Below are 24,427 nucleotides of genomic sequence, written 5' to 3' on the forward strand. Positions count from 1 at the left end.
TGTACTGTCTTTGGGGTGAGCCTACCATGGAGACCCTAACCTATATGCAGGGAAAAGCCTGCTTTGCTCAGGCATCTTGGCCTTTGTGTCTGTGACACCAGTTGGGGTCTTTGGGCTGACCTCTTCTTTGAAAGGTTGATTCTCCTATTTTCTTGCAGAGCTTTCACCTGTCTTCACCCACCAGCAGCCCAGTGTACTGCCTCCGTTTCAGTACCACCCATCTGTACGCTGCCCTGGCATCAGCCCTACACGTCCTAGACTTCACAGCTCCATGAAGGGTACCGCCACTGCTTCTGGTCACCCCAACTCAGCAGAGTTGACACTTGGCTCAGGGAATCGCAGGGCAAGAGAGGTGAGAATGGCCCATGAGGCTTCTGAAGGGATTTTTTTGCCTGCTAGAAAGCTACAATGAAGAGTGCACAAACGGCCCGACTTTCTCAACCTCACCTGCCTGTTAGTGGAAATAAAGGCCGATTGTCCTTTACCCTTTTTATTTTGTGCAAGTCAGGTTTTGTTATATTAATTGTGTTCTTTTTTTTATTTTTTTTTATTTTATTTTATTTTAATTTTTTTCTGCGGATACAGCATTTGAGGGGCAAGTTGAGCCGGGATGCCCTGTCAGCTGTGTGTGCTGTTCAGGTTGAGATCAGCCAAGCTCTGAGCCATGTGAAGCAAGTCTAGGCTGTGTGTGGGGTGGACTGATTTGGTGGAAGGGAAAGGTGTCTGGAGCGGGGCCCACCTTTCACCTGCGCTTGCTCTCTCGACAGCTGCTTGTGTTGTCCTTTGCAGTCAAGAGCAAGAACTGATCTAAAAGGCAGAGCCAGCCCTGCTTTCAGTGTATGCCTCCCCAAGCTGGCCATCAGGTCGGGCTGTGCACTTGGCAGGGCTGAAACAGTTGCATTTTGCTAAATAAAACTCTGAAGGCAAACAAAAGAGACTGTATGTTTTGTTTCAAGTTCCAAAGGGGCTGCAATGTTACCCACTGATCACAGAGGCCTGGCTGGGTGGAGGAGGTTGGGCCTATTATTCAGACACTGTCTACATATCTAATAGATATCTCTCCCTGGCTAGATCCTGTGATGCTGCTGTGTTGAAGGCAGTTCCTGGGATCTTGGATCTTGTGTCACTTGTTCAAACAAGAATTCAAAAAGTAGGATCTGCAGCTTGCTTGCTGCCTGCATAATGAAGTAGCAAACTGGACTAGTGCAAACACCAAGGCTTTGATGTGATTTACTGGGATCCTGTAGGCACATCTAAGTGGGCTCCTTTTTGTGTCAGCCTTCTGAACCCAAGCTGGCTCTCAGAACAACTACAGCTTTCAGTGTGCTCTGTGCTGCCTGGATGAATGTGGATGTCTGTGGATGGATGTGCTGTGGGTGAATGCAGTGGTGTCTGCCATCTGGTCATTGGGGAAGGAGGTGCGTGTACCCTACTTGGCTGTGAGTTTGGCTATCCTGGATAGGTAAAGGAGCAGTTTTGTATCACAGACTGGGAGCTCATCTAGGGTGAAGCACCCAGCGTGGTCCTTTGTTAGAACTGAACAGGTAAGAGGCTGCTCTTCCCTTGTGATGCACAAAAATTGGAAGAGAATGTTTGGAGCCCCTGCCTGAGCAGGGAGGGAGTGGAACCAACCAGCTCCTCACCTTCTTGAAGGGAGTTCTCCATTCCCAGTGGACGTGAGACAGCAGCTCATGGTGTAAAGTCATTTAAAAGCATGGCTTTGCTGCAGGATCACATTCTCATAAGGATCTTTCCAGCACAGCTCCCTGTCACAGTTCCTGATCTGTATGTTTCTCTGCTGCCACTCGTGCCTGCTTGCTGCCATCTCCCTTGTAGCTACCGTGGTGCTACATGTTCTCCTTGTGTAAGTGGCAGAGTTGATGTCTAAGTGCCCCAAGCAATGATCTGCTGCTGTAAAAAGACACCATGGCTGGAACAATCTTCCATCAGCTCAAAGCTGTAGATCCCAAAGGCTGCTAGGTCAAGATAATGATTCTGGGGGGACCTCTGGGTTATTGGTAACACTGAGTTGTTGCTGAAAAGATGGTGCTTTGCATCAGGGGTTGCTAACTACTGCTGCTGTATTGCTTGGAGCACTTTGGGCCCTGCCTGTGAGGAGAGCTTTAGGTAAGTGATTAGGCACAAGATCTAAGGACAGAGAGAGTGAGCTGGCAGAGCTTGGGAGTTGGGGGAGGTCTGTTTTTTCTCAGGTTGTGGTGTGTTACAGGTCCTTTAATGAAATTAGGAGGGAGGGATGGAGATATTAAATGTCTTTGGCAGTGTCCCCAACATGAGGGAACTGAAGTAACTGTTGGGTGGGAGGAGAGGTTCTTTATTGCACTGGGACTTGGGCAAGGCCTAGAGTAGGAATGAGCATGTCACCTGAGCAGGTGAACAAGTATCACTAGTGCAGGAGACTCCTCCCATGACAGGCCTGCCTGCAATGCTGCTGCTGTCAGTCCTGCCATTTCCTTTCTGCAGCCCATGTTGGTGGGTCCTGCACACTTGTAGCTGCTTTTAGGTTCTTCCTGGCTGAAGCCAGGAGCAGAGCTGCAGTCCCATGGTGGTGCCAGCACTGATGGGTAGAAGGATGTACCCTCACATCTCAGGTGACGTTGGGGAATGGGGAAGCTGCAAGTGGGGCTGGCACAGTGGCTCTGATGAGCTCTGCTAGTCAATGGTGCCTCCGTTGTCTTGTGGGGACTATGCAGGTGGGTCCTGAGCCACCCAGCAGTGAGGCTCTAACTGGGGATGCCACCCAGGCTCTCAGAGTTTTTGTGGTTTGAAAGCAGTCCTCATCAGGGGAGCTACGCTGGGAGCCTGTGACCAGCTCACTACTTAAAAGTAGGGTTTGTTTGGGTAGGAGCCATTCAAATATGAACCGGGGTGGAAGGACATGCAGAAATCTAAGCAGAGAGATGGCTGGTGCAGGGTAGAGACTGTAGCTGTTTGGAGGGCAAGTTGCTAAAGCAGCATTGCTGTCCCTGTGCATGGGGTGCTGTCTCTGCAGTGAGATCTGTGACCGGCCGTGTTTATGCCCTCATGGAAGGGGTGTGCTACTGCTACTCCTGAGCTGGCCAGCAGCCCCTGCCACCACTTTCGCCTCCATGCCATGCAAATGAAGGCAGCTGCATTTTGGTTCCTGTGTTCTACACAGCCGTCTGCGTTCTGCATGTCACGCTGCACATGGCTGGCGGTAAGGAAGCAGTTGGGTGTCCTCCTCTTCACCCTATTTCATAGGCTGTGCCCATTCAGGTCTAAGCATTGATGCTGTTTGCAGAGATACTGGGGTCACCAGAGCATCCTGCTAACTGCACGGAGGACCTTGCACAACACTGCAGGAGGGAGTTGCTTCAAAGCACATCCCAGGCAAGTAAGCAGTACAAGGAGGGGGTTCCTGTTTTCCAAATGTTACCCGCCTTCAGCAATGGTGGCAGAGAGAGGGAATTCCCAAGGGGAACCACCCAGCTTTCATGTCCCTTCTGCTCATGGAGGATGGGGAAAAGGCTGCTGGCTGTGGATGCAGTGTGCTTTCTTTGCATGCTGCAGCTTCCCACAACTTGTAGAAGGATCATAAATGTCTGTAAATCAGCAGACCTGGCAGTAAAGAGACTGCCCTGCCGTCTCCCTGGACCTGCAAAGATTCCTCCAAGCGTCTCTATTAACAACAGGACTAATTTTTATTGGAAAAGGAAAAATAAATACTGTGAACCTGTGCTGGAGACCTGCCCCCCACCTCAGCCTCTTGGCAGCCACTGCCTACTGGGTCTTACAGTCACCATCCCCGTTGTTTGCTGCCTTTATCTTCTTCAGCTCCTTCTGCAGCTGCTCTTCTGCAGCCAGGATCTCCTTTGGCTTCTGGTACTGTAGGACAGAGAGAAAAGCCCTTAGCACTCCTGTTCAGCCTCTGCTCTAAGCAGACCAACTGGGGCCAGGTGCTACCAGTGCAGCTGGGACCCTCCTGCCAAGGGGTGCCCTTCTGTCACCAGCTACTTCCAAAGCCCATTTGGAGAGGTGGTGCCATCACACTAGGGACACTTGCCAAGATCTTGGAGGGTCTTTTACAGTGCAGGTGAAACTTTCCAGTTGGATGTGGAGTCCTGTCCCCCAGCAACCCCTCTGGAATATCCTGGCAAGCTGTGTCATGCAGATCCCTGGTGTGCTCGCTGGTTGTATGCTCACATGCGTTTTTTATATGCGTGTGTGTGTATATATATATATATATAAATACAATATGCATTTTTTAAAAGGCAGACAGAGAAGTGAGAGTTGCAGTTCCTCTGTCCTTCCCTCAGAGCCCCCTCACCCAGCTGCAGTTTAGTGCTGGATGCAGGTGCTTTTTGGCAAGGGTTTGGCCCATAGCAAACAGAAGCTCAGAAGGACTTAAGCTGCTCCTCTTGGCCTATTTCCTCTGCACGTGCACCCCCAGTTCTGCTGCGAGGTTTCCCTCGGAGGGGATGCTCTCTGGGTGGCTGACTTCTACATTTAAGAAGATGAGCACCTGCTGCTCAAAAGCATTTGTCTGCCTCTGCTCCTTGCAACAAGTGCCCATTTTGCTAGTCTCTCACTTCCACCATGTGCATGGAAGCGTGTCCTCTCCATGTGTTCTCTCCAACACAAAGCAGCGGGTGATTTTTTTTTTTATTATTTTTTATTTTTTTTTTAAGACTGTGAGACCTCTAAGCGCAGCAGGTCCTTGGACTTTTAACAGTTATGCTCTGAGGCAAGAGAAACTTGCTGTGACTGAGAGTGGAAGCTTGCTTAGGCCTGGGGGAGGGGGATACATGGAAAACAGGGCACAATAGACACTCTTCCACCTGCAAGTCACCTTGAGCGGCAAGAAGGGCCCCTCCTGTGGCCTGGGCTGTCCTGGCTAGTGTCAGCATGCCCAGTGTAATCTGAAACTCCCACTGACTGTGTGACAGAGCAGGGGGCTCATCAGTGACCCTCAGCAGATCTCACTGCTCTGCCTCATTTCCCCACATGTAAGAATTTTTAACTTCTTTGTGGACATAAAGAGAAGGGCAAAGTGCTGTTCTACATGGCTAAAACCTCACCGTGATAATCAGGGTGTTGTTGGCATGGGTGAAGCTCAGGGCAGCTGCATCCAAGGGGAGCTGGTATCGGTCCAGGTCAGGAATAGAGAACTTCTTGTAGTACCTACAAATGAGAGAGGAGACAGAAACAAGGAAGGTGGGGTTCCTATTCCCCTGCTAGCAGTGATGAGCTACAGAGTGCTGTTCAACAAGGTGTAGATGAGGACAATAGACCTCTCAGGGTTGGCAGGAGGACCCTGTGCCATGTTGTGTGCCTGCTGGTGCCCCCAGGCTAGCAGGAGCACTGGAAACAAATCTCCAAATGAAATCAGAGCTGGCAAAGTCCTGAAGGGCTTTGGTGTATGAAGGCAGGCTTGGCCCTCCAGCTTGCTCTTGAGTAGTGCCAGACAAGGTTAGGGACAGACTACTCTGCCCTATCAAGAGGTGTCCCTTGTCTTTGTCCCTGCTCATGGCCCCTCATTCCCTCTAAGTACCAGCTCCCATTAGCTCTTGTCAAAACAGCTGTCAAAGCCCTTGTGCCCTGTGACTTACTTTCTTGAGTGATGCACCATTTTGTGTTGCAATCCTTCCTAAACTTATGTTTTTTGCCACTTGCTCTGCTTCTTAGATAACTTTCTGCTTTGGTGGCATAGTGGTGCTCAGGCATACCCCTGGGCTCCAGGTGTAGCTGCCCACAGTCATCCCAGTCTCTGCTCTTGCAGCATCTCCATGCAGCCTCCATGATGGCTGTGGTGCTCCTCTGCATTCCCAGCTCCCCTAGTTGTTCTTTCCCTGGTCTCTATCCCAGATCACATGTCACATCCAAGCGGAGGACAGGGAGATTTTGCCCAGCTCCCTATCCAGCCTGTGTCCCTCCACTGACCAAACCTTGAGCTTTACTCTGTATGAAGAGGATATGGTTCAGAACTGGAGGGGTTATAAGCTGTCTAGGTACCAAAGAGATTTCCTAAGTCTTTGGGACCAGAACCTTGTAGACCTGTGTCTGTGTTTGCCTAAGACCTTTCTAGCTTGGCATGGCTTGCCCTGCATCTGCTACTTCTCTCTGGACCTGTGCCAAATACATTAGTTGGTGGTCCTATGCCCGTGTAGAGGCATGGTTGGGTTCTTAATCTCTTCCAGCACTCTCGTGGGCAATCCCCTCCAAGGAATTAGCCTCTACTTGGTACCGAGGTGCCCAGAGCAGAGCAGGAACCAGCAGCGGCTGCTGTCATGCCATGAGGGGTGGTTCTCCATTCAGCTGGCTGTGTGTGAGGCTTGGCCTCTCTAGCTACCTCTGCCCAAATTGCAGTTTATTTTCCAAGTCACGGTGAAAACAGCTACAAAGGGCAAATGGCTCTCCTGGTGCAGTGGGAGGAATGTACGCAGCTTGTTACCGCAGGGCTCAAACCGTTCTGTGTTGTCACTGCTGTCGGTATTTGGAAAAGGTGGCAGACATGGATAATAAGGGAGATGTCAAAGGTTAAACAGCAGAGATTAGATGAACACAAAGACATGTTAAGGAAGTGTTAACTTCTTACCGATTAGACAAAAAAAAAAAAGCAGTACACAGAAAAAAACCACTGTTTCAAAGGGCCTTGGGAGTCATCAATGAAACAGCAGCATTCTGCTGCCCCAGGACTAAGGAGAAGGGGAGAAGAATGGCTTTGGCTGGCCTCAAACTAAAATCTGTGACAAGATCAAAGGAAACAGGATCTGCCTGGCCACCCCCTCCTCCTCCTAACATTACCACTGCCTCTCACTACAATAATTGAATCAGGTTTGGTGTTTGGGGAGGTTGCTTTCTGGGTTTGTTTTTAAAGTTTAGTTTAATGGATTTATTTTACAGCAAGAGGTTTTAGGCAAATCCCACTTGAGCAGCCCTTGCCGTGGCCAGAGGGAACGAGAGTGACTGGTGGCAGTGAAGAGCTTCTGGCTGGGCTAGGAAGGCAGCTGATGGGTGGTTGTCCCTGCTGAGGCAGGCACATTCTCTGCCCTCGCCTCTCACCCCATGGCCAAGGGCAGTATTGCACACTGAGCCTGGGTCCTGGCCTGAGACCCACAACGCGTATGTGAAGTCACCTCCATTATTTTCCTATTGGAAACCCACTTTTTTGTCAGCCTGTAGGGAAAACTGCTACTGGTATGCTGAGAATTTAGAGCTGAGCTACTCAGTAATGACTTGGCAACCCATCCCGTTGCTGTGCCTCTGGCTGGCGGTCAGCACAGCTCTGTTGCTCAGAAGCAGTGTGGCTGACTTCCAACGGCTGGAGAGGCTCCGAGGCTTCCTTTCTTTCCTGTAGTGATGCGCACTCTCTCTGTGACTCCATGCCTTTGTTGCTATCTTGGAATTAGTTGCTGAGTGGTGCTTTGCCCTGGCCGAGACCCAGGAGAAATGATGTAAGATGTCCTGGAGCCTGTACTAAGTGTTCTGGTGCTGGAGTCTGTCCCTGTTCCCTACTGACAGCAAACTTGTTCTTGTTCCCAGTGAGGCAGCTTTCAGCTTTAATTCCAAAAGTCCTTAACTTTCGTATGCAGGCCATGAGCCACTGTCAGGTCCTTCAACCCTCTCTGACACTAGCCTATGAGTGTGCAGTTATCAACTGCTTGTGTGGGATTCTAGTGTTTTCCAGAGAGTAGTACAAAAAACTTGAAGTCAGGTAGGGCATGGGTGAAGCCTCCATGGTACATTATAACCCTACAGCACATACACAGGCAAGGAAGTTCTCACATACACACTACTATTAGGATTGGGAATAGTTAAGCCTGTCTGTGATAGTATGTGGTTGGACTTAGGCTCATGTACTCCCTCCCTGTCCTAGCTCCATGTGTATCCACGTGTGGCTGATGGGAACCTCATTCATCTTTGCTACATAGGTCTCCCTCCTAAAGTGCCACTCTTCTGTGAAAACCTCTGTGTGGATTCAGGCCAGTATCTTTCTGTATTAGAGCTGTAATTGCTTGCTGCTTTCATGGGGCAGATGCCCTCTTCCTCCTGTCTAGCCTCCTCCTAGTTTTTGAGCATCCAGGTGTGCTCATGTGCAGAGCTCAAACATCTTCTTGCCACTGCCTCTGACGGGGTAAACCCTTGCTTGAAGACATGCGGGTTCTGCCATCTGAAAGGCGTTCAGCGGCCAAAGTGGAGCAGTTCTTTGCCAACAGCACCACCTACAGCCAGCTACAAAGAGCGGCTTGAAGAGGGCAGGGGGCAAATTGGGAAACACTGGGGTTGATTTTACCCATGAATCTGACGCTTCTCTGTTCTGCAGCAATGTTGGGGAGGGAAGGCAAACAGAGAGCAGCCTGCCCAGCTTTTCATACTGGTGTATTATCCCAGTTTGTAAATAGCTTTCACTTATCTTCCAAAATCCTCCCTTGTTCTAATACTTGCTCCTTGCTATCTCTTCCCAATACTACTGCTCATCCTGCCTTATCTCACTGAGGCTGTAAAAGCTTCGGGGCACAGCATGTGTCTCATCCCATGAGAGATGCCACGTAGTGACACAGTACAAGATGATGCTTAAAAGCCTTTCCTTTTTTTTTCCTCCCATCTCAAATTTCTTTTGGCAGAATATTGTGGTGTTTCTTTTCCAGATGCAGTCTGCCTTTTTTTCTTGCTACCTCCACATCATATCATTGGCATTGTGACTACAGTACAGGTTTATGCAGGGAGATCTGTCTGCCTGGGTGCCCATGACTTTGCTGTACCTGTTGAATCCTGCATCCCCATGAGTTCTGAGATACAGTGACTACATCAAAGTATTGTGTCAGAGGGAGAAGATGGGATGCTCTAGCTTCAAAAGGTCTGCAAGGCTCTGTATTTTTTTAAGGGAGCAACATTTGACAGGGAAAGAACAGAGAAAAAATCATGCTACTGGAACCGTGAGGTAAGTTTGCAAAGGCCAGTGCAAAGTTTGAGGGGCTCTACTGTAAACATGTCTGGGGCAGTTGGGAGTGGAAATTGGACAGCAGGAGACATGCAGCTGCGAGGTGGGGCCCCTCAGCCGTTGCACGCTAGGGATAGAAGGGAAGAGAGGACAACCCCCTTGTGCAATCACTAGCCTGCCCTCTGTGCCAGCCCACCCAGAGGGACCATCAGCACTGGCAGTGCTGTCCTTACTGACTTCTTGTTGGTGGTCCGGATGACACAGCAGCGCTGCTCTTTCTCCACAGAGACGCTGTAGACCTCCTTGGGGTAGGGCAGGTTACGGATCCGCCACTGGAAGCTGCTCAGGGTATCCTTCCTCATGAAGACAGGCTACAGCAAACAAGTACCTTTAGCAAGTCCCCTCCAGCTGTCTCCTCTCCTCCCTGTACTACATTGAGAGGCTCCATGTAGGAGTAGCTCTTTCACACTGGAGTATTCAGGAGTAACTCAAGAAACTGCCTAGGCATCACTTTCCTGAAGCTAGCACTGCTCTGCCTTTACCCAGGGCACTGCCTGACCTGCTTGTAGGAGGCTAAAAGTGTTCAGCAAGGAAGTCTTGCGGTACAGGGTTACAGGGAAACCAGGCGTCTTCCTCACAGGCAACCGAATACTGAGCTCTGCCTACCCTAGGGACCTGCTGAATTCAGTCCTGGCTCTGCCCCAATTTGCTGTGCAGGGCTGTGCTTGTGTTTCAGGTCTGTAGAAAAGATGGTGAGAGACTAAAACCTCTGCCCCCTAAGCTAGAGAGATGTGAAGATGAAACAGGCTGTGCTATGTTAAGGAGCAGCTTGCTAGGCACTACCTGTGTTGGCCTTTCACTGTCATTGCCTCTGCTTTCCACCCACTTACTTGTCCTGGCACTGGCCTTCCTTTCAGCCTACTCTTCTGGAAGCCAGAATAGTAGTTGGCCAACACAGCAGTACAGTTTCTCTACTTAAGGAAACTGCAAATCTCTTGGAAGACCCCAAAAGAACCTACACTGTGCTTCCTTTCTACCCAGCCCTGCAGCTTGGTGATGTAGTAGAGTGCTGGGCAGGTTAAGGCTGTCTCTTGGGGCTGAGTGATCTGCAGTCTACCAGCTACTGCTGTAAGCACAAGACTAGGTAGTTTTAGGTGCAGTTATGCCTGCAGACCCTTACATACGTTGGAGCTGCTTTCCTTTATAAGCTCCAACTCCAGTGCTCCCAGGAGCGGTGAGGCTGGCTCTCCCACTTCAACCTGCCACTTGCCGGAGTCCCCGAGGGTGTTCTTCTCTCGCCATTTTCTACCTGTGGAAGGGAGAAGAAGGGTTTTCATTATTCTGGTCTATGAGAAGAACTCCAGCATATGACTGCCAAAGCTGCCCAGCACACTGAGATATGTAGAAGATGAAGATGAGATGAAGATATGTATCTTAATTCCAGTCATTTCCACTTTGGTGTGAGTGGATCTGTTAGCTGACCTGTTCCTGAAGTCAGAAATTCTGTACTGAGCATGCCTCTTTTTTGCTACTTGGTGCTGAAGCCATGGTGGGGTTGCAACAGGTGCCATGCTGCAGCTGATATGGTTTTGGACAAGAGCCATAACCAACACCTTGCTTGTTTGCAGTTGCAGAAGCCACCAAAAAGCATCTTTCACTGCAGCATGTGCTACAGCCTCTGTGCCTGGCTATGCAAGATGGCAATCCCATTTAGTCCATCCAAGTCTGTTGTGACAGATGAGCTGTCTGGGAGAGATCCTGGGATAAAGCAAGGTCTGCTACGTCACCCAAGTCAGAGAGGCCTTGGCCCAAACTGAACCATACTTACGTTCCTACAACATTCTGCTACAGACATGCTTATCTCCTAGAATATTTAGGGGCAATTCATTCCCTACTACAAGGTCCCTCCCAACACCCCAGTCCTGCAAGTGCAGACCTGCTGCTATGCATGCCACGGCTGTGCCCTGACCCACGCCTGCTGTGGGCCAGCTGAGAGCACCACTTACTCACTAACTGACCGGTCTTCACATCATACTCTTCGGCCATTTCCTTCCCATCCTCGAACAGGTAGTGGATCTTCCGCTTCCCTAGAGGCAAGGCAGGCGGTGAGGGTAAATGGTAATACACCTATTCCTGGCTGTACGACCCCGTCCCGCTGTCTGGGGCCGTGTCGCCGCGTTGATGGTCCAGTGTCCTTTGCCGGGGCCCTGTCCCGGGTTGCAGGGCCGTCCCCGGGAGCTCCCCGCCCCCGCCCGCTCGCTGCAGGGTCACCCCAAAACACGTCGGGGAGGCGTGGGGAAGGAGGAGGGGGGGGCCTATCCCGTCTCGCCACCGCGGTTACCGTCCTGCACCAGCGCTGTCTTGCTGGCAGCCCGCAGCCTCTCCAGCCAGCTCGGCACCGCCATGGCGGCCGGGCCCCGTCACCACGGCAACGAGGACACTTCCGGCGGCCACCCGGAAGCACTTCCCGCCGCCGCGGCCCCGGCCCGTAGGTGAGAGCGGCCCCGCTGCCGGGCCCATCTCCCCCTCCCCCGGCTGCGGGGAAGCCCCCGCGCCCCGTCTGGTTTTGGGGTGCGGTGTGTCCTTCCCCTCCTCGCGGTTGGGTTCGTGGGGGGCTCCGGCCGCTCCCCCGCTGGTGCGGAGGGTCTTGGCCTCTCTCGTCGCCGTCGCCCGCCCCCCCGGCCAGGGCGCGGCGGGGGCTCCCGTCTTTCTCCCCTGGTCCTCGGCTCCCGCGTCCTCGGGCCCAGTCGCGAGGTTTCAGGGGAATTGTTTTCTGCTCCCGAGGTTTTGGGTGCCACTCGCCCTTCGTGGCCTGAGGGTGCTGGCAAGACAAGCTTGGTGCCCAGTGTGCGTGTTTTGGTTTAGGTTACTTAAAATAGTGTCTCGAAAAACACTCTTCCAAGTTCTGAAGAGGACTTAGGCACCTAGGAGCTTGGAGGCTTTTTGGTGGTGGTTTTTTTTCTTTGTATAATAGAAAGTATTACTGTTTTCAGACAGAGGGTTTTTTGGTGAAGACATCCTGTGAAACAGAAACGTTTCTGTGAGGCTGAGTTTTAGAAATGTAGCAGGGTTTCTTCTCCCGTGAAGCAGAACTCTTCCCTGTAGAAGCAAGGACTTGAATCCAGCTCTGGGTTGGTCTTCCAGAGGATTGTGTTTAGCACTTGGATGAGAAGGTGACCATAGGGAGAAGACACGGCCAGGTGGGACCATTTTCAGCTCTTCCAAGCTTAATGTGATAGATTTTTGCTGGTTTGTGTGTGAGACACCTCTAAGCAAAATACGAAGTGCTGCACAGAGGAAACCTTCAAGTTGGCGTTGACTTAACACTGCAGCTGGGTGGAGGGGGTGGTTGGGATATACAGTGATTTGGGGTTTTGTTTGGACTATGGAAGACCAACTTTCCTGGTAGCGTGGGCTGTTAGTTAAAGCTCTAAAGTTCACCTTTGCAAGGTTTGTGATGGTAATGGTACAGTTATCACTGTATTGGACTTGGCTAGTTAATCTTCAGTAATTTGCTATTTCTAGCTGAAGCTAGGTTGGGGCTTTTCCTCCTGTGGCTGTATGAAACACTTGGTGTTGATCAGCTGCTTTATCTCTTCTCGTTCGTGACTGGATTTCAGCCCTGGCAGGAGAGGCGTTTCCTCTCCCTTCACTTAATGTGCTTAAGAAATGTCTGGGAAATAAAGTTGCTTCTGTTGGCTGGGCAGGAACGAGATCCAAAATGTTAAAGTAGCTGAATGCTGTCTATTATAAGAACCCAGATTTAGAGGTTTCTAAGACACTCGAGCAGGGTCTTCTTAAGTGGCTTTTTGGTGGTTTCTAACTGTAATTTTTCTGACCTTGTGGGCTGAGGTTCTTGCTTCCAGGTGCCTCCCTCAGGGCAAGCGTTTTTGGAAGGCAACAACAAAAAAACCCAAACCCCAAGTCAACCAAGTCAGCAAGCAAAATGAGTGAATCCTAAGTTGCTGTAATTGTGTAACACTCTAAGCAACCTCTCTCTTTCTTACTGGCATGCAGCAGTTGCAGCTAAACTTCCCACCAGGCCTATGGAGCCACAAGGGATTGTCAAAGCCTTTCCCAAGAGGAAGAAGGTGAGGGATGACTCAGGGAAAAGTGCTCCTCCAAAGATCCCAAAAGAGGAAGGAACAGAGATACCTGAGGGTAAGTCTTGCATGCCCATGATGTGGAACATAATACCGCTACCCCAGCTTGTTAACTGGAGGTGCCATTTCCCCAAAGCCTGGAAAGTCTAGCCCCCACACGTGTTTTCTGTAGAAGCCATGGCCAGGTTGCTTTGATGTGTCCAGCTGGTGTCCCCCAAAGACTGCCTGTCACTGTTGGTGCCATCAAGTCCTCTGTGAGATATGTAGCCCAGTTGGTTTGGGACACTGTTTCTCTTGCCACTGAGCTCCTGCCTCTGTGTTTTCTTCAGCAGAGTGGCTGAAACCAGTCACTGCCTACGTGTTACAAGCTGGCATCGGCCAAGCCAGGGCGGAGATCTTCCACAAGCAGATCGTCCAGAATGGGGGTGTTGTACACAGCCAGCTCTCCTTGGAGGTGACACACGTCATTGTGGCTGAAGACATGGACTGTGATCGGGCCTTTCGGCTCCTTAAATTAACCAAGCTACCTTCAGGGTTGCAGCTAGTGAAGGCATCCTGGCTAAGTGCTTGCATTAGAAACCAGAAGCTGCTGAGTACTGCTGGGCACGCTGTCTTTATCCCTCGCAGGTATGCAAAGGCCGTGCTGTCACTCCTCCCTACAGCGCTTCTGTCCTAAACTGAACACGAAAATTTGACCTCTACTCAAATCTCAGACTGCAGCTCCTTGCAGCTCCTGTGGGCATGACTCAGAGTCACTTTTTCTCATATAGACTGTGAACTTTAGTGACTTTGTGACCAGTCACCATTCTGTGGGGTAGCAAAAGATGGAATGGAGTCCAGAAGTGCTCACAGGAGTTCTGTCATTTGCTACAGGTGCTAAAGGCACCTGTTCCTAATCTATCAGTGATAACAAGGAGATTTCTTTTAAAAATGTGGAGGATTAAATGCTGTTCCTTACTTAATCTAGATGAAAAGTAGAGAGAGAATTGACAACTAGGCACAAGAAGAAGTAAGGAATGGAGCTACAGGTTAGGATCAAAATGTTTTGGCAAAGTTTTGGAGAAAGAGTCTAAGAGGGAGGTAGATAGGAGTGGAAGTTGCAGGTGAGAGAGGTAGATGGAAATTGGGGAATTGAGCCAAAACCAGGGTAATTCATCTGTGATCTGAGATGGTAAAATTCATATGGGTTTTTTGCTCCATCCCAAAGCATACAGAAGGATTTCTCAGTCAAACTTCTGGGGGCTGAGAAGTCCTGCTTCTCCTATACTAAGGCATCTGATCCATGGCAGGTACTTGAAGGAGGGAGAACTGCAGAAAGAGCAGCAACAGCAGGTCCTTGGCAGTGAAGAGATCCAGCCCCCAGCACAGGAGGGAGCAGTGAAACCAAATACTGAAGCACAGGTGGGGGATTCCTCGAAGCAAGGCCTAGGCACCCAGCAGCAGCTGACTGAGGTGAGTCTTCCCACACAGGCTCTTCTCCTTGTGAACAGATCCTGTATGTTGCTTTTCTTGGCTACGAGCATCCCTGCAGGGATACAATGCCAAATTTTCTCAGCAAAGGGAAGTAATTTGGATGTTTCAGTGGGCTAATGCTGGCAGGCTCAGGCTGTGGACATGGTTACTGCTTCTCTTTGTCCCTTTTAGATGTTAAAAGTAGAAACAAGACCCCTTAAATTCCTGTCCCCATCAGAACGTTTCCAGCTGAAGCAGTCCCGGCGCTCTGATCAGGCCAAGGCTCATTCTGGTGATCATGTTTCCCTTGTGTCCTTTTGAGGAATATTCTCTGGCCGAGAATATCTCCCTTTCAGGAAGCTGTCTCTGATATTTCATCCCGTGTTCCTGCCTGAGCCATACCGACCCGTTCTCCACTCTTTGGCAAGCACCCTGTTCAGACACATGTGCAGTGGATCAGGTTGCCACTTGAACGATTGTGGTGGTGTGCTTAAAATATCTGTGTGGGGTTATTAGCGGCCTCTGCTGTGAGTCAGCTTCTCCAACCCGCTGTTAGCTTTCTTTCCTTTCTCTGTATTTTTGCTCAAGTTTGCTGAATTCTTTTTGGGCATTGGCATCATTCAAATCTATCTGTAGCGAAGTTACCCCAGACCTCTTAGAGCAGCAGCTGCCTTGTAATGCTGGTATCTGTTTTCTAACGCAGTCCCAAATTTTGTTTCATAAACCCCTGTAGTAACTCCCTAACTGGCAGCCCACTGAGGGCTCCTTTGTTTTAGGCTTTCCTTTGAATATGTGTAGGGGGGGATCTTTTCTCCCCAGACTTACTATCCAGTGTGCTATGGGCAGAGTTGGCTGTTTCTGAACTGCATCGCCTTTGCAGTTACCCCATCTTTGCTATTTCTTGTAACTCTAATTTAGTGGCAGTTGTTATTAAAAAATCTCACACTTAATGGGAGAAATGATCTTTTGTACTGTTACAGATGCTGGGGTATCTGCCCTGCTTTCTGCTCACATTTACTCTGGGTTGTCAGACAGCTGCTAGACTCTGATGCCTTATTACCTTTTTTCTTTTAAATCTCCTCGAGCAATGATATGTTCTGTCAGAATGGGCACAAAAGCAATATTGGTAGACACTTCAGTAAAATCCCTTGTCCCAAGCTTTGGACTGTGTGAGTGTGGGGAGGAGAAGAGAACCCGCGGGATATGCTGTAAAGACAGTACCAACCACTCTTAAGATCCAACTACAACAGTAAAGCTGAAAGTGAAATCTCAGCTTAGAAGTAGCCTCCATTTAAGCACAGAGTCTTTTCTAGCTTGGGTGGATGTTTTTTCTCTAGGAGATGATGAGTGTGCTAGTGTTTCATACTGAACAGGGGCTGGTCTGGGAGTTCTGCATTTGGATGTGAACTCCTGTGAGGAAACCTTGTTACCAGTCAGACTGTAGACCACTTTGTGACTGGCATCTGGATGCAGTAGGTTTCTGCAAGGCAGCTTTTGCAAGCGGTGCCAGTTATTCACTGCCTGGACCCTGAGGCTGTTACTGCAGGCTGCCTGCCTCTCTCAAGTGGTGTGTTGCCTCAGCTACTGGGCTTCAACTGCTATCCTGGCTGTGATCCAGACAAACCATGCATATTGCAGGCTCACCCAGCTCTAGCAGGTCAGCTGCTGTAGGATCCTGGAGTATCTTAGAAGCTAATGGGGCTAGTTGGTTTTGCACGTATGGTTGTAAAGAGTCCATCAGCTTTGTTGCAGAGTGTAGAGAGTCAGGGATTTATGTGCTGTTTCACCTATGTGACACTGCTGGCTGAGATTGCATGTTCCAGATGCTGAGTTCTTTGTGTTGTGGTTGGATAACATGCTCAAATGCTTTTAAGGGGCTTACTAACTGATCTGAACACTCTGAGGCTTTACTGCCCTTAGAGGGAATAGTGTCTTAAGGGAGTTGTGTTTCAAGGCAAAAAAACCTGCTTTAGTCTATCAAATCCTCAGTCTGACCCAGTTTTTCAGAGTTGTAAAACAAGGTTACAAAAGGGAAACATTCTTCCTCTTCTGCCTAAAGACTTCGGCTCTGTATCATGCAGGAATTGTGTGTCCAGACCTCCTTAGCCAGCAGAACTAGAGGTTGTAAGGATATGGCTCTTAGTTAGGCTGACGCTCTGCAGAAACTCACAAAAGGACTTGAGTGCCACATGTAATTGCTGGACTGATCCCAAACAACCCTGTGCCATTCAGGGTTGCTTCCACAGCACAGAAGCTCTTGGATCTTCATGGACTCCTGTGTTTATACATCAGGAGAGACGGGGACCCCAGTGAGCAAAGCAGTCTGCAAAGCCTCTGTGTGGCTTCCCACTTCTATCCCCTTTTGTTCATTACCTGAAGCCAAGGCTCATTGTTTCTTAAGTCTACAGAGAGGCATCCTAATGCTGAGGGTATCAGCAAATGTATACATTGGTTCTTTCTTCTGTCACTGAGGAATGTGGAGTCCTTTGTGTCATTCCTTCCTCCCCCTTTTCTCTTGCAGATAGCCATGGGGAAAATGAGGGGGTTGTAATTTACTACCGTGTTACAGTTTTGTGTCTGTAATGTGAAAACAGAGTTTAGTGCCTGTCTCCTGTCATCTGCATCATGGGATGGAAGGTGCAGAGTCTGAATGCGAGAGATGTGTCTATGCAGCCACCAGACCAGTGAAAGGTTTCCCACTGGGAGTTGGGAGTCAGGATCTCCCCCAGCCAGGGATTTCAACATTGTCATACCATGCTGCTGGCAGCAGTTGCTCACTTAGCCAGTGTCTTACCTCAGTTAGGTCTCAGGGGCTTGGCTATAGGAGGTGTCTGTGTACTTGGATCACAGGTGGACAGCAGTTTCTAGTCTCCTGTGCTTTGTGAGACATGAATGTAGCTTCAAGGGGTGCATGTGTAGCTTGAGGTGTGAAAAGCTATGGTGTGCATATAACCAACCACTTCTAGAGATGGCAATTTGAGCACTCCATGCCCGGGAGGTTGGTTAGTGTTCTGACTTCCTACTCTCAGGAGCAGCCTGTGCCAAGGGGACATATGTGAGGCATGCACTTATTGTCACATGGCTGCTTTTCTACCTCTCCCTAAAGAAAGACTCTGCTGATGAAGACAGTGAAGGAGAAGATGCTAGTGTTACCCAGGGGGATCTGGAAGCATTGATTTCTGGCTGCTACCCTGTGAAATCATCAGAGGAGACCAGTGACAACTCTTCCACAGTGGTCCAGCCTGCCAGCAAGTGGGTTTGTGCGCAGTCCTCCAACAGCAAGAAGGAGAATCACAACCAATGCATCACAGAGAAGCTGGAAGTGCTGGCAAAGGCCTACTCTGTCCAGGGGGACAAATGGAGAGCTCTGGGCTACTCCAAAGCCATCAACGCGCTCAAGAGCTACCACAAACAAGTCACTTCCTACCAGGTAAAACACCTTCCCAGGGTGGTAGAGCAGGGAGATAGAGCCAGCATCCTAGCTCTGTTATAAGCCAGATCCCTTCCTCTTTCTGTACATGGAATAGCTTATCTTCAGGCCTTGGGAATTCCTTCCTGTGTGGCAACTTCGATGGAAGTTGTGTAGCAAGTGTGAGCTGGGATTCATTGATCACCTGCAGTGTTTTCAGAACAGCAGAAAAGTGGAGTCCGAGGCTTTTAGTGCTCAGTCTGAGCACTCATGAGATAAATGCCTTGCCCAGGCACCATTCAGGGACATTTTCACCTTCCTCTTGAGCATTGGCAACTGGCCACCATTCAAGATAATATATAAAACTAACTGGATCTGAGCCTTATTGATTGTGACAGTCCAGACGCTAACACAGTGTTAGTGTTTCAGTCCTGTTCTACATGCTTGTCCTTTTCCGCTTGGCACTGAAGCGATGTAGCCTACGTAAGCCTGGGCTAGAGAGGAGACCATCGGGCAGATCTAGTCCTGCCACTTCCCAATCACTGATCAAATAGCTAACCAGGCTCTGAGTGGGTAGCAGCTCCCCAGCTTGTCTGTGATCTTTACTTTTCCAGTAGCACCTCTGGTTTCTTGCTAGGAAGCCTGTAAAATCCCTGGGATTGGGAAGCGGATGGCAGAGAAGATCCTGGAGATCTTGGAGAGTGGGCACTTGCGCAAGCTGGATCACATCAGTGAGAGTGTGCCCGTGTTGGAATTATTTTCCCACATCTGGGGAGCAGGGGTCAAGACAGCTCAGATGTGGTACCAGCAGGTAAGTTTAGTGCCTTACACAAGAGGTTCTCAGACTATGGTTTGAAGACTGCTGCCGAGTGCAGGAGAATTGCTTTCACAAATATTTCCCAATTGCCAATATCCATGGATGGGATTTGAATCTGGTTTTAAGGGAGGAGCTATGAGGCTGGGTCCCATTGTGGGTGTGTTTGGGGAGAATGGAGTGCACCCAGCTGAAACTTGAGTTTGGGTGGGGGTAGAGGACAAAGATATGTGATAGGGGGAGTGGTGGACAAACTGCCTTTTCCATTAGCATCACTGCTTGGAGGTCATCTCACACTGCTCATAGCAATGACACTGCTAAGAGCCAGGCTTGAACCAGGACATCTTGGCCATGAAAATTCCTCATCCAGTTGCTGGCCTTGTTGGCCTGGCTGGCTGCTGTAGCTGTCAGAGCAGTCATCCACCTTGTGTGGAAGTTGTAAAAATGAGGTTGAAGTAATTGTGCCAACAGGAGCAACCCAGCCCACTGGGTAGGTTTGTTCTTTAAAAATAGTTTGTTTCCTGAGCACAGTGCTAATGAAGCCTGGTTTCATGTCGTGTTTGGTTTGTGACTAGATTCTTTGCTGTCTTAAAAATACAGTTGTGTTCATGCTGTAGGTTTTCCCTCATTGGGATATTCTGGGTGTTGTTCCTTTACCTGTATTACTTGTTTTACTTCAAGCTGTAGGAACACAGTGCCTTAAGAACAGTAGCCTTCTGTCAGGTTTAGTTAAGATTCAAAGTCATTGTGGGGTGGAGATAAGAGGTGTATGTGGGTAGTAGGATTGCCTAAGTGATCTCTACATGCGATCTCAGAAGCTGTGACTGGCTTGGACTTGAGACAGGTTAAATAGTCTCCCTGAATCTTGGTTGAAGGTATTTGAAAAGCAAAGTCTCGGTATGTGTTTGAATATCATCACATGGTCTGCACTAGGGTTTCCGGACACTGGATGATATCCGCACCAAGGCAACTCTCACCAGCCAGCAAGCTGTGGGGCTGAAGCACTACACAGATTTCCTTGAGCGCATGCCTCGGGAGGAAGCTGCAGAAATAGAACAGACCGTGAGTAGCTTGGCCCTGGGCCCTCAGAGTGGAGTTGGGTCCTGACAAGAGGGTCTATGCTGTGGAAATGTCCCTTGCTGTTACAGCTGAGCTCTTCAGCCTCTCCTCTGAGCAGGGTCAGTGCTTGGGGGACCCTTTTTGGGCATGGGCACACAAGGCACCTACTTTGCTCTGTAGGAAGGTTCAGTTTGAGTGCCTGGCAAGGAGGCAGCTACTTCACAGGTATCAGTTCTACACGCTATTTTGAAAAAGGCTGCGTGTGGCATGGGTGGGATAAGCAGGTTCCCAGCTCCTCTTTCCTGCCTCTCATCTTCTCTGAGATGTCTCCTTTCAGCCGAGGCCCCTGAGCTGTCTCCCTGGTGCTGCTTATTGAAAGGAAGCTGTGAGCACCCTGTGATCTGGTTGTCAGTGGGAGGACAGAGCATGGATATCCTTGCTGGAAGTGAAGGGGATCCAGGTTGCAGATGGGTGCTGCATGCTCTAGTACGCCATGGCACTGCAGGATTATGGGGTGCTAAGCCAGTGTACCCTAATGTGAGCAGAGAGCTTGGGGGACACTGTCATTGCTACCCCTGTGCTCTCTGATCACCATGGAAGCAGCAGCCAGCGTGACCCTGTCACTCGGCCACAGGGCCTGGCCATGAAGAATACACTCCTGCCAGGCTCCTGCTGGGGTGTCAGTCCCGTGTGCTGGATTAGCCATTTTGGTGGTGAGTGGTCCCTTTCCCAGGCAGGCTGTGTCGAGGAGCTGGCTCTTGGGGGTGGGTCTATTGTTATCTTGATGGGATTACTGCGCTGCCCTCCATACACACGCACACACCTCTGATCCAGGCCCAGGAGAGAGAATGAGGGATTAGTCACTGTCTGTGCTGCCTGTCACAGTGAGATCTGAGGAGCTTTTAGGCTCTCGGGTGGGGCTGGGAGTTTTCTAGAAATCTTCATTTAAAGCCAGAAGGGGGGCAAGAACACCAGAGGAGGGCTTGCTCCGCATGAGAAAGGATTGTGGCTTCTTGGAGCACCTCTGGGGCAAAGGTTAATGGGTTTATCTCTTGCTAATGAAGGATGATCCCCAAGAGTGACAAGGGGCTGTGGGCAAGGACACTGCCTTCCTGAACCCCAGCCTCTGAGATGGCCTCGTCACTGGGAATTGCTGAGCCCCTAATTATTTGCTGCCAGCAGGGTGATTGTCACAATCAGACCAAGAATACTTTACTCCTATCCAAGGACTTGGGAGCCTTTCTTAAGCATTTAATGAATGAAGCCATCAGAATTAGCACTGTCTGCACAAAACAGGAGCTGGGGTCCAGCCTGGAGGTGGCTGCATTAGGGGAAGTTCTGATTATGTGTGTCTGACTGCTGGCAGCAGCTTGTTGGCATCCATTCAGTCTAAAATGCTGGGACACTTGTGTTTTTTCTGGGTCAGGAAGCCTAGCTCTCCTGCAAACGCACAGCTCCTGGCAGGAGTGGACTCTAAGGGACACTTGCAGATTTTCTGCTGTCTTGGGTCCTGCTGGGAAGACTCTCCATAAACCCATCTCTGCTTCTGAAATAGGACCTGTGACCATCTCATGTTGAACTGATTCTCTTTGTGGACAGAGCTGGTGAGCTTTGCCCTCCTGGCCCACAAGAGAGCTGAGGAACCTCTTCTCTCCTGCTGTCTCAGAAGCCAAAGGCCTTGACAGCTTGTGCCATACTTTGCCTCCTCAGCATTGCTGCATCTTCTTGCTTGTCCCAACCCAGTGCCTCCATAGATCATTGTATTGGGTGGCAGTGTGCTGGGCATTTGCAGGACTGGGTGGAGGCCACCCTGGCTCACATGGCTCCTGACAACAGGCCAGTCTCCTTGGTGGGGCAGTTTGTCATGCCTGTCAAGTGTCTGCTCTGTATGGAGACCGTGGAGATGCAGGACAGTCTGCAAGGCAGGCACAAGATCCTTTGTTGCCTTGATAGAAAGGGCATGAAGAGTCTGGTCTCTGACTCCTCACTCCTCTTTCTCTTCTTGGAGGTCAGACAAGCTGCCCTGGCCCTGAAGCCTGGGCTTGTATGTGTGGCATGTGGCTCCTACCGTCGGGGGAAGCCCACCTGTGGAGACGTGGATGTGCTGGTCACTCACCCAGATGGGCAGTCTCACCGTGGGGTGTTCAGCAAGCTGCTCGACAGCCTCCACAGGAGCGGTAAGAAGGCTGGGGGCTGGCACATGGTGCTCAAAGCTGTTCTTAGCATGGCCAAACCAAGGAGGTGATGAGGTGAATGGTACTCATTGAAGGGCAGGTGATCACTTTTCCCAAGGACAGGACTTCTTGTAAGTCCGTAAGAGTACTGCCCCTGGTCCTGACCCTGCTCCAGTGGCAGCTCCGCAGCCAGTGTTAAGGAGGGAGCATTGCTGCAGCTCACTGTGGCTTCTCCTGTCTGCCTGAGGCTATCAGGGCTGAGGCTGGTTGTCCTTGGGGTCCCACAGCACATTATGAGACAACCTCAACTGCTGTCTGGACAGTGGGGAGTTCAGGGTGGGAGTGTCAGTCTCTACCATTCAGCTCCTCTCTGCCTGTTCTCTCTCCCCAGGCTTCCTTACAGATGACCTGGTGAGTCAGGAGGACAACGGTGATCAGAAGAAGTACCTGGGGGTGTGTCGCCTCCCTGGGCAAGCCCAGCGTCACCGCCGGCTTGACATCATCGTGGTGCCTTACAGTGAGTTTGCCTGCGCCCTGCTCTACTTCACTGGCTCGGCTCACTTCAACCGCTCCATGCGGGCCCTGGCCAAGACCAAGGGCATGAGCCTGTCGGAGCATGCCCTCAGCTCGGCTGTGGTGCGAGGCCCTGGAGGCGTCAAGTTGGCTTCTGGTCATACTCTGCCCACTCCCACTGAGAGAGATGTCTTCATTCAGCTGGGGCTGCCTTACCGGGAGCCCTCTGAACGGGACTGGTGATACCCAGTTGTCACCCAGCACCCTGGGCCCACTGCCGTGCTGCTGTTTTGAAGGGTGCTGCTTTCCCCCACGCTGCTCTGTTGACTGCAAACTGGGGAACATATCCCAGCAAACTGGGGCTCCTTGCAAGCACAGGGCCCTGCTGCTAGCAGAGCTGTGTGGCTTCACCCAGCAGAGGCCATGGGCTGGAACCACACTGGAAGCATTGCCTGATGCCTCAGGCTGCCCCTGGCTACCAAAAGGGCTCACTGCCCATCAGCTACCCTGGCCCTGCTCTCCCCAGGGAAGCTTCAGAAGGCTGGGCTGCAGAGCCCTGTGATCCAGCCCCTCCCAGTGCTTGGGAACAGGGGAAGTGGGATGCATCTTCCTCTGTCTGAGCACAGACACTCCAAAATCTCTGTCCTGAGCTATGCATGAAGGCAGCAGGGGTCTGGCTTGGCCCTGGAACAGGCCTTCCCCCTTCTCGCTACTACTGGCAGCTGCTGCTGCAGGAATCACAAAGGGTGCCCCTATGCTGCTGCTGTGTCCTTCCTCCATCTGAGCTAACTTGTGTCCTCTGATGGGTCTCACTGCATGGGCACGGGCTGCTGTGACTGCCACCAGCTTCCCTTGGTGCCAGCTAAGCCTTGAAGGATGCGTAGGGACCTGATGAGCCGTTCCTGCTTGCTCTCAGCCTGTCATGTGCCAAGGATCCTCTGGCACAGAGAGCTGTGATCCCCCGGTCTGGCCCTGAGGGCTCCTTTCCTCTCAGTGCAGGAGAGGAGTGGAACTCACAGCTCGGGGAGCTGTGCTCAGGAAGGATTTGAATGTAATGGCACTGAATGTAACCCAGCAGGGCTGTGTGTTTGTGCATAGAAGGCATGGAGGCAGAGAGAAATGTGAGGAGATAGTTTAGTTCTAATTTGGGTGAAGCAAAGTTTTCCCATTTTGTGTGTGTGTAAGCCATGGAGTCATCTGGTCTTTGATCAGAGAAAAGTGTGTTTGTGTGAGTTTGTGTATGCATGTACATGTGGCTGGCCCTGTCAGTTCCATGGGAGTGAATTTTATTTCTTGGGAAACGTCAACTATTTAATATTCTGGAGATGAAGTTCCCAGAGACTTTCAGTGCTCTGTCTCTGTTATCGCTATTGCAGTGGTTCCTCCTGGCAGAGGTGCTGCTCTGCAGCATCAGCTGCCAGGAACGCCATGGTGGGCGTTTCTGTGCCAGGACCCCAGGGCTCCCTCTGGGCGGTCCCTGGGCCTCACCTGGCCTCCTGCTTCCTTGTCTTGTGGGGCACCCAGCACCCCCACTCTGCACTCTGCTGTATCTTCGTCACATGCAGTGACAAGCTGCATGTTGGTTGCCAGGGCAGGCACAAGGGCATTAAACCTGGTGGGTTTGCACAGTTTCTTGCTGCAGTGTCAGCCATGGCTGCTGGGCACCAGTAGTGGGGCTGGGGTGTTTGCTGGGGAGGCCTTGACCCCGGCAGTGTCATTTGTCAGCCCAGCCTTTCTACTGAACACCTAATGGAAATGAATGTCTTCTGGTATGTCTTGGTGCTTTAAGAATTGAAGTATAATAAAACCCTTCTATCTTTTTCCTTTGCATCTCTGTCTTTTTGCTCTCTGCCCTGCAACTGTTGGAACTCATCCCTCTAGCTGAGCAGGAACCCCTCCTGTGCTGGCCCATTTCCCTGGTTTCAGTGCAGGCAGGGAGAAGGCAGTGGAGACCTTAACGCTGTTGGATCACCACTTCTGGCT

At 50.7% G+C, this 24,427-nt stretch overlaps 3 protein-coding genes across 8 annotated transcripts in view; 2 read left to right on the forward strand and 1 right to left on the reverse strand.

Moving 5' to 3' along the window:
• Positions 1–438, forward strand: part of FBXW4 (F-box and WD repeat domain containing 4) — a 63,464-nt gene extending 63,026 nt beyond the window's left edge. For all 3 annotated transcript variants that reach the window (XM_049809931.1, XM_049809930.1, XM_049809932.1), the window contains one exon: positions 159–438. In XM_049809931.1, coding sequence (XP_049665888.1) covers positions 159–275 — 117 coding nt within the window. In that variant the 3' untranslated portion in view covers positions 276–438. The remainder of the gene's footprint in view (positions 1–158) is intronic.
• On the forward strand, positions 276–24,278 carry POLL (DNA polymerase lambda). Of its 4 annotated transcripts, none has more exons than XM_049809927.1 (9): positions 276–352; positions 12,938–13,081; positions 13,353–13,650; positions 14,313–14,475; positions 17,582–17,905; positions 18,522–18,695; positions 19,632–19,760; positions 21,766–21,934; positions 22,323–24,278. In XM_049809927.1, exons 2-9 carry the CDS (start codon positions 12,967–12,969, stop codon positions 22,685–22,687), a joined length of 1,737 nt encoding a protein of 578 aa, XP_049665884.1. In that variant the 5' UTR covers positions 276–352; positions 12,938–12,966; the 3' UTR covers positions 22,688–24,278. The 4 variants fall into 4 exon arrangements, with proteins under 4 accessions (XP_049665884.1, XP_049665885.1, XP_049665886.1 ...); XM_049809928.1 differs by lacking the exon at positions 276–352 and adding an exon at positions 11,392–11,412; XM_049809929.1 differs by lacking the exon at positions 276–352 and adding an exon at positions 11,601–12,120 and having other exon boundaries at positions 13,356–13,650.
• On the reverse strand, positions 3,656–11,359 carry DPCD (deleted in primary ciliary dyskinesia homolog (mouse)). The gene is made up of 6 exons (XM_049809947.1): positions 11,262–11,359; positions 10,927–11,007; positions 10,105–10,229; positions 9,158–9,291; positions 5,058–5,160; positions 3,656–3,864 (listed from the first exon to the last, which is right to left on the reverse strand). The coding sequence occupies exons 1-6, from the start codon at positions 11,323–11,325 to the stop codon at positions 3,760–3,762; spliced, it is 612 nt and encodes a 203-aa protein (XP_049665904.1). The 5' UTR covers positions 11,326–11,359; the 3' UTR covers positions 3,656–3,759.
• Positions 24,279–24,427: the final 149 nt, after the last annotated feature.

Source organism: Accipiter gentilis, chromosome 9 (assembly GCF_929443795.1).
Source record: "Accipiter gentilis chromosome 9, bAccGen1.1, whole genome shotgun sequence".
In the NCBI taxonomy this organism is placed as follows: Eukaryota; Metazoa; Chordata; class Aves; order Accipitriformes; family Accipitridae; genus Astur; species Astur gentilis.